The sequence below is a fragment of the Apostichopus japonicus genome, chromosome 2 (assembly GCF_037975245.1).
Source record: "Apostichopus japonicus isolate 1M-3 chromosome 2, ASM3797524v1, whole genome shotgun sequence".
Lineage (NCBI taxonomy): Eukaryota > Metazoa > Echinodermata > Holothuroidea > Aspidochirotida > Stichopodidae > Apostichopus > Apostichopus japonicus.
This window is the reverse complement of record NC_092562.1, coordinates 16,054,183-16,070,865: the sequence shown is the minus strand read 5'-3', so window position 1 is coordinate 16,070,865 and position 16,683 is coordinate 16,054,183. Positions and strand designations below refer to the sequence as shown.

General features: G+C 36.5%; 1 protein-coding gene across 1 annotated transcript in view; it reads left to right on the top strand.

Moving 5' to 3' along the window:
• The window catches only part of LOC139979740 (structural maintenance of chromosomes protein 2-like), a 33,586-nt gene that overhangs the window by 12,388 nt on the left and 4,515 nt on the right, over window positions 1-16,683 (top strand). The window contains exons 17-23 of the mRNA XM_071990814.1: window positions 469-662; window positions 1,222-1,365; window positions 2,448-2,642; window positions 5,052-5,252; window positions 8,925-9,050; window positions 9,710-9,861; window positions 10,574-10,721. Coding sequence (XP_071846915.1) covers window positions 469-662; window positions 1,222-1,365; window positions 2,448-2,642; window positions 5,052-5,252; window positions 8,925-9,050; window positions 9,710-9,861; window positions 10,574-10,721 — 1,160 coding nt within the window. The remainder of the gene's footprint in view (window positions 1-468; window positions 663-1,221; window positions 1,366-2,447; window positions 2,643-5,051; window positions 5,253-8,924; window positions 9,051-9,709; window positions 9,862-10,573; window positions 10,722-16,683) is intronic.

The window sequence follows — 16,683 nt, the reverse complement described above, 5'->3', positions numbered from 1 at the left end:
CCCTAAATTAGGAATGCACTGACTGAAGAGAGAGGCATTAAAAGCAAGACAAGGGGTTTATTCTTGTAATCAGTTTCGACTGACATAATTTTAGAAGGACTCAACTTTGAAGAAACATAAGCAGGGCTATCATCCTGTTTGTTAGTTCAATATCAGTTTTATTTAAAAAAATAACTTGATGATTTGGGAGCCAGGAGGGTGGTAGTGTTAGGAAATGTTACAAGTGCACTTTTGGGGCCATGGTAATAGATGGAAAAGTTAATCATAATCTCAAAGGGTGATCTCCTAAGCCCCACAGCTTAATCCGTCGACTTATGTTTGGATGACCGAATACTCTCGGTCAGACGGCTGTCGTCGTAGTTGTCGACATTTCACAATTAAATCTTGAAATCTGAAGTGTTCGAAAACTTCACCCAGCGAGTTAAATTAAGTATCACCTGCCTCCCTTTGACATTTTGTTACAAACAGAGGAACAACAGAAAGCGATGACAGAGTACAAAGACAAGCAGAAAGAACTGAGCGAGAAAGCCAAGTTACTGGAGGCTAAAATAAAAGATGCCAAATCAGTCCGAGAGCAGGAGCTGAAGGAAGCCGAGAGCATGATCACTAAATCCAAGAAGAAGGCAGACGAGTCCAAGAAACAGATGGAGGGAAAATATCAGGTGAGTGGTGAATCCTATCATAGTGAAAATTAGATCAATTATAACCAAAAAATGTGTAAAAGAGCCAGTGGCTGGAAGGGGGGGGGGAGCAAAAGGGTTAAGTCTGAAAAGCTACATAAAATTTAAGCAGTAAGGGAAAGAAAATTATTCTTCCAGTTCCTGAAACTAATCTATTTATCTGTCTGTCTATTTGTTTGTCTGTCTATCTATCTATCTATCTTTTGTCTATCTATCTGTCTGTCTATCCATCTATCAATCAATTTATCTGTCTATCTATAATTCTGTCTATCTATCTGTCTGTCTGTCTATCTACCTACCTACTTACCTATCTATCTATCTATCTATCTTTTTGTCTATCCATCTATCAATCAATCAATTTATCTATCTGTCTATATATCTATCCGTCTTTAATCATTCTCTCTATCTATTTTTATGTCTATCCATCCATAAATCCATCCGACCGTCTGTCCGTCTCTATCTATGTCTATGTATCTGTCTATTTATTTATTTTTTATTTCCTGTTCTGTTATTTCCGTCCCTCATTTTCATTCTTATCTAGGAGCTTGATGCACTCAAGTTAGAAGTGGAGACACTGAAGCAAGACTTGGAGAAGTACCAGGAGCAGGTGAAGAAATCAGATGAAGCCCTGGAGCAGTTTCAAGAACTTCTTGTCAAGTTGGAGGATGAAGCCAAGACATCAAAGGTAAGACTTGAGAGAGTAAACACCGTACGGTCGCTACGAGATCTTGAGTCTCGGTAGACGGGGTTGTACTGTTTATACCTGGGGTGGGCAACCTAGGGCTTGGGGGCCACATGCCGCCCGCCAATGATTTTTTTGCCGCCCATGAGATGTCTCAAGAAAAAGAAAAAAATCAATCTATTTTACATCATCACAAAAACCGAGCTAGCTGCTTAGAATTTATCGGCACTAATGCTGTCAGGTAGGCCTATTATCCCCATTAATTATCAACTGTTCTGTATTGACATGTGTTTTGTGAATACAGATTAAGTACACACACCTATTGCTTGAAAGTCCTCGGAATCAAAGGTTTGAAATCAACAGCAGGTCGTTGGTTAGGTGTGGCCCAGTCAATTTTTCACCCCGCATATCTGGCCCATTCATTCAAAAAGGTTGCCCACCCCTGGTTTATACCCTTAGTCATGAGGTGTCAAGCATGCAGAAAAGATTCCATTATATTGCACGTTGCAATTAAGCTGATGTTGATTCTGGTAAACAAGTCTTGAAAAGATGAAAAACACATATTTCAATTACCCTTGTCATCTAGCTTAACCATGTTTGGTTATGGTTATGTTAATTATTGGCTTGTAGTAAGATTCAAACATGGCCACTGAAGTAAGGTACCAGAAAATAGATGTATGACATAGTATAAAATGTAAAACTCATAGTTAACCAACATAGGCCTGCATGCTAAACTTAGGCATGGTACCCATCACTCCCGCATGTTACTGATGCGAAGGGCGTTGTAATTTCGTCTGTACTTGTGAATTTTTTTATAACTGAATTTATTGTTCCATCTGCTTATTGACACTCATATTTGGCCAATGTTACATGATAAGTGTAGCAGGGAAAAGTTCATGATGACTAGATTGATGACTAAGAGTTGAAAATGGGCATGGTTTGTAGTTAGATGTATCCCAAAAATATTTTGTAAGGGAATTAAAAATTAAGATATATAAAGATACGAGGGAAAAGAAATGTCATATTGCACCGATTCTATTAACTCTATTACCTACCACACATGTTTGTTCTCTTTACCATTCCAGAAATCGGTAGCAGAGGCCAAGAAAGCCCTGAACGACCAGAAGGAGATACTAAAGGGAAGAAACGTGGACATCCAAACCAAAGTAGGAGAGAGACAAGCGCTATGTAAGGAAGACCAAGAAATACAACTGAAGATCAAAGAAATGGAACATGAAATCAGCAAATTTCAACGGGACAGCAAAGATGCCTCTAATAAGGTTAGTATGTTATACCGTAATGTACCGTGGTGACAGGGTCTGCTTCTTCTCGAAACAAGAGGAGTGTAGATAGGACCGTAAGAAATGGTTGTTGCAAACGTGGGTGGTGTTGGTGAGAGACACGTCTAACTTGATTGGCTCTGTGAAATAAAAACTTTTCATGGATGTCTGTAATAAAATGAGAGTAAAGTCATTTGTTAAGTTTCAGACACTCATCTGGGAATCACATTTCATGTGATGTTAAAGGAGATGTAGTTAACATTCTTCTGGTGGTAGAAACAGGTTTCTGATTATCCACACCTATTATATTACAAACATCGGGAAGAGGGCAAACTTAAGGGGGGAGGGGGGAGGGGTGGGAGGATAAGGGTATGCATCTTTTGTGGTAATATTATTGTAGGAAAGAGATCTAAGCTGCAACAGTGTCTGTCTAAGTATTTGTGGATAGTGTTCGACCGATAATCAGTTAGACAATCGGCATCGGGCCAATTATCAGACAATCGGTAAATAATCGGCATCGGCAAAATCCATTGCGCTACCGATTATTTGGAACCGATTATTACGTTCCACATAAAGGATTGTATTTTTCCGCGCTTTTGATACACCACAACCACAGCAGGAGAAAAATTTTGATCTTTCGATTCAATGCTATTCATAGCCGGGGAAGGTGCGCTAATCTACCATGTAACGGTACCTCAAGTCCCTCACGCGAGTTTGTACAAATGCTGTTCGATGCACTATCCAGTTATGGCAGTTAACATTATGCAGTATATCCGGGTAACAACATACAGTATACCCGCGATAAGCTTAGGGGGACGACGTACATTTTTTTGCTTCGATTGTTACATCTAACAAAACCACCTGTCATCATGTTAAACGATTGATAAGAAAGATTAATTGTCTATACTAAATAAAAACACCAAATCAATATACTTTTGAACCACTTTGGCCATTTCACCATAGGTGAAAACTGGAAAGTGAAGACAATAACATTAGGCTTTGTTCATTGTGAGATCTACGTACATTAGGCTAGTCTGGCTGAAGAACGGTTGAGCTTCAGAACTGTTAAGTTTGAAAATGCGCCCAAGATTTTACAAATGACATAAAATGATGAAATCAAGGCTCCAAATACTACTAAAAATCCCTAAACACGTTTGGCGACAGTCCTCAGTAGTTCTACTGCATTACATTATTTTGTGATTAGGCAAACATTCTTACGCATATTTTTGCGAAAAACCCGACGCAACTTTTTTCCAATGCCGCATGTACCATATGTGCTAAGTTGCTAACAGTAACCAAACTCCTTACCGCAACCGACTAAAAGCAAGTCTGATTTCCAGTGACATGCCGCGACAAAGTCAATGGGACTTTAGTGTGCGAATTCTCCCACATGTAGTTAAGTCAATGGAGAGGCGCCATTGACTTACTGTGTAAGATCGTTTGAAACAACGTTCGTTCGATCGGAAATTTTACCGTGCAGATGGTAATCATTGAAAACTTGAAGCAAACTTTCGGGATTGTTTAATTTTTGATAATAAAATAAAATTGTTAGCAAATTGCTTATCCACTAAAAAGCCTGTGTAAGAATATGTTTTAAGTAATGTGGCATTACATTTCGATCCTGCTAGGATCGAAACGTCAGGCCAACTTACTCTTACTAGTCATAGGCCTACACATTATTTTTCATATCAAATAATATATTTCAATATCAGCTAACGAAATAACGAATATTTTATTTACGTGCGATAAACTTTTTACTTTAGTTACGTTGGAGTTGCAACACTGATAATGGTTCTAATAGCAGTTGTAAAAGCTGTCCCTAACTTTTTCATTTTTCATTTCGGAGGCAATGGCTACTATTTCCCCCCTCCTGTAGTCTGTACAATACTGTGTTGTGGCGGGATTGCAATATTGCGACTCCTCGTTATAATCGTACATCGCCCTATGTATGTATAACAGTGTTCTTCACTTACTCCATTAATCTTTACTGTGAAAAGTTAAGTCGTTCATTTACATCTTTGATTGTATTGGCCTAGAAGTTGGTAATCATGCATAACACTAAATCATACATTAGGCCAGTTCCACGAAAATTTTGAAATAATCGGTAATCGGCCGATTGTCACAGGAATTAATCGGTAATCGGTAAAACCGATTGTCATACAATCGGTCGAACACTATTTGTGGATGTATGTTCAAGCTAAAAACAGCATACTTGATATTACTCAGTTCTTGTTATGTAAGAGACAAAATTTACAACTGATATGAACTGATTGAAAGTTTTGATGTATCATTGTTTCGTTCAATATGAAATAGCAACACTGACAAGAAATAGAAGAGTGTTTCTAAGATATTTCAGTGCTGTTTTCCTCGTTACCTTAATCTAATTGTGTCCGTCCTTTCAATTGGCAGGTGGAAAGTCTTCAAGCTAAATATGAGTGGATTGCATCGGAGAAACAGTACTTTGGTCAACCCAACACCGCCTATGATTTCGAGAGTAAGGACCCGAAGGAGGTCGGAAGGAAATTACAGAAGCTACAAGAAACCAAGGAGAAACTTAGCAAAAATGTCAATATGAGAGCTATGAACATGTTAAGCAAGGCAGAAGAAAAGGTAGGTCCTTTAGGGATGGATGCTTGTATTCTTTCTTTGTTTTTGTCATTCTATTTGGTCACATGTAAAAGAGGGGGTGGGGGGGGTGAGGTATGGGTCGGAGTAATTAATGTGTATCCTGTTTCCTTTTCATCTTGATATATCCTTTTACACCTTCATGCTGATTTTATTCAAACTTGTAATTACTTTGCAAGAACCTATTGTTTTACTGATAAACTTTCATATCGGTATTGCCCCACTTGACAGCCTAATTTCAATCATATAAGATACACATATTTAAAAAGAACAATGAGGGTAGCTCTTGGTAATGGCAAAAGGGATAAGGAAGGCTGAACGGGACAAAACTGGTCAATATATATATTATTACTGTGTTGTAGCGAGAAACAAACAATATCTGTCAGAGAAAAGTATTTGTTAGAGCGTTCACTAAACTGTAACTCCTGGTATCTGTGTTCTAGCATCGAGGAGCAAAACTAGAGCCTTTCCATCCTGCACAGTCAATTCAGTTACAAGATAAAAATCCTCCCCATGAGAAATTATGCGGATAGTTGACACGAAACAAAAAAATGAGTCGTTCTTGCCTCTTTCTGGTTAAGGCGTTCTGCTGTTAATTTAACAGCAAACGTTGTCCTCTGGTCATAAATATGTGCTTATGTAAGGAGCTAGTCATACTAGACAGATTCTGTATTCTATGTGTTGTTTTGGATAAAGTCAGAAAACTACAAACGTACCTTTGAAACGTTGATAGGAACTTTGATATTTATAGACTTGACTTGCAAAATGTGAACAAAAGGCATAAAACAGGTAGAGATGATAATTTTCGTATTGCAAAGTTGAGGTCTTGAAATTCCTCAAGTAGACATTGATCTAATGAAAGTAAGGTTGAGTTCAAACCAAGTACCATCATGCATGGATGTGAATATTTGTTTGCTTCGAGTAAATGTCACAGCTTGGCGGTCTATTCTATTCCCACAGACACTTCACTCATTTCCCTCGAGCTACGGTGACTTTACTTGACATTTAAGAACCGTTCCATCCTTCTGTGGAACAGCCATGAAAACAGAGAGCAATTAACCAGGGCAGGAAAAAGCCATGATAAATTGGCTTTAATATTGAAACAATTTTGGAAAATATTAATAATCTTGGAAATCAGCAATGGCTATGGATAATTGAAAACCGTTTCGTAAAATTTTCCCCTACTTTCTGAAAGTCATTATTTCTGTCTTCATGGAACTAAATGATATCAAAGCAAAATCTTTGTTTTACTATGGGCAAAAATTGTACAAATAATTTAAAAATTATCAAAAATTATCATTCATCCAAAAATCAATACAGCTTAGTTGATGGTCATGGGAATGTAGTGCAAGCATTTCATTAAGTCACTTGAAATGTCAATAACTGTCTTCAGGCTAGTAACCCTTTCAGTCTCACCCCACCCCCTGCCCTCTTCCCCCTTCCTTAACCATCTAAAGAAACAAAATGCAAACTTACAAAGTTTTTTGCATTTAAATTTATGTGAAATGAAGTAAAACGAATGGGGACAAAATATCAGTTGTGGACCAACTGAAAATGTCTTTAATGTGGAAAGATATATGAACACACGTTTGCCTTGCAATGTTGTGTTATGCAGCCTGATCATGTGTTAAAATTTTGCAATGGATTGTCAGTACTAGCTACATTGTACGTTCAACTAAGCGTATGGATTATGCACGCACAAAATATTTTGTAACATATACATGCCTAGACCTTCAGTCAGTTATGGACATAGCCAATGATATCTCTGTATGGTATCTGAACACCCCCGTTTTGTCTTTGACCTTGTGTTATGCTGAAAATGTATGAACATTTTGCAACAGATATGCTCTTATTCTTGCAGTAAAAAATGTTAGCAATTTATAAGTGTGCTTCCAACCCTCATGGCCGACCTTATTCATATATGGTTCTTTTGCATTTTTTTTTTTTTTCTAATAGAAGGTGATTATTTATAGCCTTGGAATGTTATGCTTCAAAAGGGGTCAAAATTTCTAGACAAACTCTCTCTTTCTTCCACCTCTTCCTTATTGAGTATTTTGTTTACCTTATGAGGAGAACTTTAAAGGAGACTTGCAATTTTTTTAAGACTTTAGAGAGTGAGAGAGATTGCTTATAATGACAACGGAGGTTAGAAATATGGTTATGGATGAGTTAGACTATAATGTCTTCTGATTTAGATCTTTGACATTTTGAAAAATTTTGTATTTTTTGCTGAATGAGTCCTAAAACTATATTACTCTACCTACTGTTTGTTCAGCCGCAACATTAAATATGGGAAGCTGTGCCTTCATGGAATGTTCCTTTAAGTTAATAAGTAAGAAGGAAACTTTTCTTTCTATGAAGAATTTTATTGATGCAAAAATATACAGTCAGTAAACGATCATGAGGGATAGGTTTATAGTATCAAGTCAGTAAACGATCATGAGGGATAGGTTTATAGTATCAAGTCTCAATTGAAAAGAAGGGAAACAAGAAACACTTTGATAACCAGAATGCACTTTCCTTTAATTAATGAATACGTGAAATTGAAAGTTCTATCAATCAGCCGTGCAGTCTGGCTCCAAAAAAATTATTTTAAAGTAAAAATGGTAGGATTTTATAGCACCACACACAAAAATGATTATTTGATACATTTTATTGTTTCATCAGAGCTTTTAAAAGGGATATAAATAAACAATAAGGGAAAATGGTGAAATTGTATATTTGTTTTAAGTTGTTTATACTAAACTCTTCCTGTTTAGATTAAAGTGATGGTCATGTGGTCGCTGTGTTTGACAGTTACTGAGAAAAGGCAAGTGTGTTGGAAGCCTTTTCCTCAACAGACAAAGGATTTGCAGGTTTTAAAGAAGACATTTTTAGTTGAGTTTCCATGATATCACTCACCATTCAAACAGTTAATTTTGACCAGTAGATTCATCTCTGTAAGCAGGCATGAGCTTTTTCCGCGAATTCGCGCAATATCCGTGATTTCTTTTGTACCTCAGGGACAAAAACTATCATCCTAACACACTGTAGCATATGCAACTGGAGCATATACCACAAGTTTTGCAAAATTCTGTGCTTTTTTTTTTACCCCAGGCTCATTCCTGTGTAAGTGAAAATATGAAAGTGAAAATACTGGTCTGCTTTTCTAGTCATCTCAACATTTAAGGAAACTTCAAGTTTCCTAACCTGGGAGTTGATATGTGATGTGCTATTAACATCGTGAATATTCATGAGAACCCCCCCCCCCAGACAATCTGAACACATGACTAATTTATTCACACTCCATTCTGAGTAATGGAAGTCTATTTATACTTCTGCACCCTGAACTGTATATAAGGATAGAGGTGACCTTTGTGGCAACCAGGCAAGGTCATTAAAATTCTAATGGTCCAAATTTGTTTATCTTTAGAGATTGAAAACAGTAAAATCAGGTATATTTGTTGTTTATTTCCTACATTTCCATTGTTATCATTTGTGTATTAACATCACATGAGTTTATGTTTACGACAGTTTCATCCATGTTCATTATTTGTGTGTTAAATTCAAATGAGTGTTATGTCAGTTTTTCCGTAAAGGCAATTTATAACTCGGATCCCCTTTTTTTTTGTTCACGTTTTCTTTTTTTCCTATTTTTTCTTTTTTTTTCTTGAATAGTACAATGATCTCATCAAGAAGAAGCAGATAGTAGCAAAAGACAAGTCTCTGATTATGGCCACCATTAAAGAACTGGATGAAAAGAAAAACGAAGCATTGAGAAAAGCTTGGCAACAAGTGAATAAGGTGAGCACTGGTCTCTATCAATATCAGTTCATATCAATGTACATCTGACTTGTAGCATGAGTACCACACAGCATGAGTACTTCCCCCCAACAATACAAATCAAGTCCATGAGGAGCAACTATGCTAGAATATGAACTTGTACAGACTGACTACAAGACAGTGTTTTACATACAGGTAGTTTTTATAAGCATTATAATCGATGAGTTGGTAGCCCTGATATTGATGGGGTGGAATGTTGGGGGGGGGGGGATCACTTTGCCCTTATTGGAACTGTGACCCTACCAATTGCTACTTTTGAAATCTGACCTTAGGCATTTCGGGTGAACTTGTGCTGTCCTGACACTGCGTATTGCTTTGTGGGTCAATCAGAATGCTGCATACATTTAAAGGACTTGCAAGAAAACCTGTGCGATAGCATGAACAAATATCAAATATTGATGAATTTTATCTTTGTCCTGGAAAATACTGTCTTTCTTTCGGGATGATGTACCATGTATGAATGCTATGATATGTATGATTGCTATAATATGTAATATGTATGAATGCTATAATATATTAATACTATAATTAATGTAAGTATGAATGCTATAATGTATAAAATATGTATGAATGCTATAATATATGAATGCTAAAAAACTTCCTCCATTTTCTGCCTACAGGATTTTGGTTCAATCTTCTCCACGTTACTACCAGGGACCAATGCTAAGCTGGAACCACCAGAGGGTCTGACCGTCCTTGATGGACTTACTGTCAGGGTAGCATTCGGTGATACCTGGAAGGAAAGCCTGAATGAACTCAGTGGAGGACAAAGGTAAGTTAATTATTACTCAAGATGGAGAATTGACTCCACGATGAGAGAACAAACAGAGGCAGGGAATGCTCACTCTATCCTCTGCAAGATTAAAGAACTAAATATTCATGTGGTTTTGTCGTGCAGTACACACAAGACAAAAACTCCACGCAGGTCAGGCCAATGTTTCTTGGTTTTGTATGTATGTATGTATGTATTTTAGATCCTCCTGCAAGCAGGAACTCACAAAGAAGCCTCATTGGTTTATCAAAGCCGCAAGCTGACCGAAGTCAGTCTCTTAGATTCATATTTAACGTCCATGATTATGAATCATCAACAACTCAGTAACTGGACGACATACATTAATCTTGGAGTGACTGGAACTCGGGACCTTATGATTAAAAGGCACCGGAGTTAACCACTGAGCTAACACTGAGCTAACACTCAACTTTTAAATATAATAAAGCAATGGTCGTATCAGTTACGTCATAGAGGTCGTCTAACACTGCTGCAATTCAAATATCTCAAAACTAGTTCATTAATACTGACATTGCAGTCCTTCGTCAAATCATGTGTCGCTGTTTTATCCATCAGCTCAGTTTTTACTGTCATGTCTTTTGAACCTGAGTGGTGGACACTATGGCATTTGCCTCAAGTATACATGTAATTTTGTTTTTTTTTGTATTATTTATTATATATTATCCTGATGATTGTTACTTTCTGTTAATAACAGGTCGCTGGTAGCCCTGTCCCTCATCTTGTCGCTGCTTCTCTTCAAACCTGCTCCTCTGTATATCCTGGATGAGGTAGACGCTGCCCTGGATCTCTCTCATACCCAGAATATCGGTATGATGCTGCGCACCCACTTCAAACACTCCCAGGTAAGTGAGAATCGTGTGTATCTGTGTACATATAGCCATGATAATCACAGGTACAGCAAAATGTCCAATCATCGTTAACCTCGATGCCGTAGGTTAGAGAGAGAGAGGGAGAGAGCAGGAGTTTTGTTTGTTGTGAACCCCCTTTCTGTGATTCCATCACATTCAATGTTGAATTGCTTTTATTGCCGCCGTAGAGTTTCCCTAGGAATATCTCTTCCATCACAACCAACAGAAAATATGGTAAACTCTTTTCATGGACTGAATTCCACCATTTTAAGATTACACGCCCCGGTAAATCTTATCTTTGATGCTTGCATCAGAAATGGTCTTCAATATTAAAAAGATTTGATTTATTCTAGAGATCTAGTCTAAAGTTTGGTCACCCCTACATCCTGTAGATTACTCTGGTTGGAAAATTATTCTTTTATATCTATTGATAAGAACAGTAGAAACTTGTTTGACTTCATGTACTACATTGTTGACATTGCTACAAGTAGTAAGGAAGCTTGTAATATCCCATTAGCAGTGGATCACTTATTTTCTTATAACTTGAATCAGCCAATTCACAGCAAACCTGCTTAATATCCTCTTACACTCCTTTAGGCTTGATGGAAAAAAAATGTCAATCCTGTTCTCACTAGAATTTCACGATTTTGGCTAGTTGCCATAAAAATTCCATTTGTTAAAATATTCCATTCGCTACAATCGAGTTGTTCCCACTGGCATTATCCTAAATTACACCACACATGTCAGTTACCGTACAGGCCATTGAGAGCAGGGCAATAATTTTTGCTTATGATAAGCAGTAACACAGGGCTTATATTAGGTACGCAAATCAGGCTCATGCAATAATTTGACTGACGATTGATAACCAACAAACCAAGTGCTGAAGATGTAAATGTTTTCTGGCTGAAAGTTACCGGGTGTTTTTTTCTTGGGGGTTGGGGGGGGGGGTTTTGGCTATATCCACTGGCATTTATCCAGTTAATTGCCCCAATTTTGAGGCCTGGTCTGATATGTTTGCTGTTTTGGGAAACGATTGAAATCAGCACTTTAACCGATTTTAAACCCGTTTCAGGCTGCATACTTTCTGTAAACCGATTTAAGAAAATCTGTCGTCGGTTAAAGATAACAACTGTCGTCATCTCAATTCTGCCACAAATGGTTACAATTATCTTCCAAATTCAAGCCAGCCATACCCCCGAAGCCAAAAGAATCGATGTGTTTCAAGAAGCTATTTGCGTTACCCTTGTTTGTACCTTATGACATTTTTCTCAGAAAGGGTTGAAACCAAAATAAACTCCAGCGATGATAGTGCTAATCATGTGGCACAGCTTTATTATGTAAACAATGTTTGCTGAACAGTTTTCCGCATAAATTGATCAAAACCATTCCCTGAAAAGTAGGTTGTGTCACAAAGATGAAATTAATGAATGTATATGGCACAAGCAGAATCAGATACAACATCGTGGCAACTGAGCTGGAAACAGGAAATGTGATGTATTCTGATTAGTCGCTTCTTTCATCGCTGTTGTTCTGTGAATCTCAAGGTGACATCTCAAGAGAAAACTTTCAGAGACTGACGCTAAAAATCAAACACACGTTTGATAAAAATTTTCCCTGATGACATCCCAAACTACCGTCCCAGTTGCATTTTCTGGAAAACATTATGGATTTATCCGGGAAGCAGTTGGTGCAAGTCATTGAGATTGCATTTTTAACACTAGCAGTAATTTTCTTCCTGATACACAGTTCTATTGTCTGCCAGTTAAATATCACTGCAAATCACCATGTGCATGATCTAAGAGTCAGGAGGGAGATATTGAGATGTGGGTTGTAAACTAACCGAAGAATATTTGTTGGGCTTCCAGGGGATAATTTATCCGGTTTCGCATCACAAAATGCCCTACAAAATGGTAAAATTGCTATTCAAAGATGCATAGTAATGTTTTGTACACAGAAACCATAGTACCTTATAGGAGACAAAGCTCAGAGCCTTCAAAACTGCCATGCAAAATTTGTACACCAAATTATTCTATGGCTTCCTTTTGATTGTTTGGTTTCTAAATAACCCTTCCAAATATAAAGTGATTACTAAAGCCAGCAGATATTTCATTTCATGATGATTTGATCATGTGATCAATTTACATTGTCATCAGTTTATGTCTTCATTTTAGTACCCCATTTCGTGTGTGAAGTCAGAAAAATCAAATTCTTTGCCCTGTACACCCCCCACTTTGTAATCAATGTTGCCCTGTGTAATCTAACTTCATGCAGGTTCTGTCCTGTTATTTTCATGTACCACGATGGCGTGGAATGGATTTCACAGTCGTTTTGGCAAACTGTCAGTGCACACGTCTTTACAACACAGTTCATATCACAGAACTCCAAACAGCAGTGATTTATAACTAGAAGCTGTTATTAACTAGGATCCGCATGTTGAAAACGTCACTCTTTAATCAACAAGATCCAAAATCAACCAACATTCTCACAAATTGTAGCCAGTGTTTTAACACATTGTAACATATGGTACAGGAGAACAGTTTCAGTATATCACAATAAATACATACTCTCACCCAGTTAATCTCATATCACATCACCATTTGAGTTCTCATCAGTATATATAACCAAACAAACAGATGCATTAATTTCCGGTTAAAATTAATCTAAAACCTTAAAATAAATCTTGAAAGAGAATTCAGTCCACCTGCTGAGTTTTGCAATGTCATATATAATAGTTAAATTAAAGAAAACCTTGAGGAAACAAAATATTTTAGGGTTGTGAATTTCTGGTTGCTAGGCAACCATAGTACTCGCATTGTCTAATTGCCTCCACTCTATTCATAAAATGTCAACAAACTGATTCAAGAAATATTATAATTGTCTTCTTGTTTGTATAAAACAAACAAAGAATATTCTTATCTTGGCTAATGTCAAATTAATTAATTGCTCTAAGACTTCTAAGTACTGCATTTTTTATCCATTCAGTCTTTTGTTTTATTTTCTTGGCATGGTTGTCATTTGTTGTCACACAATAGGCACAGAGCTTTGGTGTATTTGTCATCTTACCAGATTTATCAGGACACGGGGGAATAATGAATCCAGTCTAGTGTTGGAAAATGCTATTCGAAATTTCTATTCTGTAAATCTGTAATGTATAGCAGTTAATGTTATATTTCTTATATACAATATATATATGATATATAACATTATATATAATATTTTATATTATATATAATATACTATAAAATATTATATATTGTACTATATATTATATTATTACATATAGTATTTATGTTATAATATAATAAATTATATATTATATTATATATAATATTAAATAAAAGATATATTATGATATAATGTTATATATAATGTTTAATTTCTATAGTGTATAGCAGGGATTTGTACAAAGGAACCTTAACATGTTTATATTAAGAAAAAAGTCTTAACTGCCTCCAAAAATGAGCTACAAAAAATGTTGAACACTAACACTGTTCCTTGAGTATATAGATACAGTATTAGTGAAGAGCACAAATCTTTTCTGGATATTCAGAAGTTTTATTGGCCTCTTCTTGGTCTTATTTGTTAACAAATCCTAAAGCAGGCAGGATGGAGCAAGTATCACATCTTCTTTACTATAAGAGACAGTCAAGTCTCTCTTTCAGAACAAAAAGATATTGTTATCTTTCTTCTCTATCAAATATAATATTGTTACCGTTCATGAATATTTATGTCAAGTTAATCCCTTTTCATTTTTATATCCTCGATTACTCGAGGGTATTTTTCAATAGATGCGAGCTGCATTGCCACTTTTGCAACTTTGAAACCAAAGTTGAAGTTGCCAAATTGAAACCAAACTTTGAAGATTCCCATCAAGGACTATAAATTAAATTTAGCATTTACAAACTTGCAAAACAGCTATAGACAGCTTTATGATTTGATATTTATCATAAAATGACGTGTGGTAGCTTTGGCCATATTTGTATCACACTTTGCTATGTTGTACCAATCGCTCACTGTGCAAATTTTCATATGTTGTAATGGCTTATATATTTCTTCATGGAAAATGTAAACAAAAAATCGTAAATATCCAATAATAAAGTCTTTCAATTTCATTTAAAGAAATAAATTATTAACAATTCTGTCAAAGAATAAAAAAAACAACACCCACATTATAAAGCCACACTACTATATTTCTGTCATCTTCTTTAACACATATATTTTGTATCAAACACTTCACACTGTATGTAACGCTATGCAAAAATCTTGGGTACACATTTCTTGTTGTCGTCTACTTTCGTAATGAAAGAGTTGCCGTGGGAATTGTCAATTTACTTAATTAAGATGATACTCTGCAGATTCGGGGGGGGGGGGGGGGGGATGTGGCAATATCATCCGGATGCGATGGTCTTGACAGTAAATTACTTGTGTGTGTATATATCTAATAGAGCTAGAAGATGAGTCACAAGAAAACAGGATCTTATCGGTCATTCCGAAGCCAAGGACAAAGTTCCCACGTTACCAGCATTGGATAGGTATTATCATCTGTGTCTCGGTGATTTGGATTCATGTTTTCTGTCTTATAAATTGTTTGATGATAGAAATAGTTGTTTTGGAGAATTGCTTGGTGTGTCATCACTGTCTTCCCTTACTTCCAATCTTAACGGATGATGATTAAGGTTGTCATATGAAGAAATGCATTCATCACTAGGGATGAGGTCCAAGAAGTTAAGAAAGGAAGAATTATTTCAAGCTTCTCCAAACACTCATCTTTAGTAATTGGAAGAGGCAATTTTTTGGGGTGGGGCAGAGAGAGGCAAAGGGGTTGTGATTGATTTTGTGGTCAACATTTTTTTATGTCTTCATCATTGACCTTTAAGTTAATACAGTGCCATGAAGACCAAAAGTAAGCACATTTCAGGCACTATCCCCACCCCACCTTTTTAAGTGGGACAGTTATTCATTCTCCATTTTGAAAAAAGAAATCCAGTATCCCATAGATGAACTGCAATATCAAATTACTTATTTAGTGTTCTTACCAGACTGACTTACTTAAATTAAGTAAGAAAATACCCCCAAGAGCAGTTCAGAGCTCATATTAATGTTCCACTATAAGATTAAATACATTTGTGTTTGTCATCAAACTGTTGTTTTGTAATGCCACCATCCTCCAAACCTGAAAATCTCTCACAAAGAAATGCATGGATAAAGATCTAGATCTAGTATTCCAAACTGACAATAAAATTCTGCTCATCACAGCAAAAAAAAACATCAAAACAGCTCCCGCTTTGTGGAGTAAACAGACTGTGGGTAAATAATGCAAATGACATGATAATTAGAACATCTGCACCACAAACTATCCGTCCCGACCCACGTGACTAGAACGTTCCCCCCCCCCCCCAGTTTGTTTGTTAGTGCATCCACGGTTGTTCCTGGTCGCACATTTGTGCGACCTGCTTGAAGCTTCCTTCCTTAAAACCACTTTGGGGAGTCAGTTGATGCGTAATGAATGCATTGATCCAATAACACGGCCTGCCATAAATAGACCTTGTGTATTATTCAGTTCAAATTGATGAATCTGTCCGTGAAATAAACGAGGTCAATAAACATCTCGAGTGCCAGTTTTACAAAGTTTTCCCCGAAGGCTGCTTCAGAGCTTTCTTTTTCTATCTTTCTTTCATTTTTATAATTTTCTTAAATTGGTTAGATGATATTTTGCTTGACTATTTTTTCTTCTCAGTTTTCCTTTTGTTCTGTGGTATTTTCATTCTGTGGTCTTCTTTGAGATGCGGACAGATTCATATTACAGCAAAAATGAAGATAAAAAAACTCTTCAAACAGTTGTGTTGTGTGGAATTTTTAACCAGTTTGGTAACAGAATTGTTTAGGAGGGGGTACAAAACAAAGTGGTGGCCTGTATTAACATTTATTACTATTAAAGTAAATTAAGTAATGTATA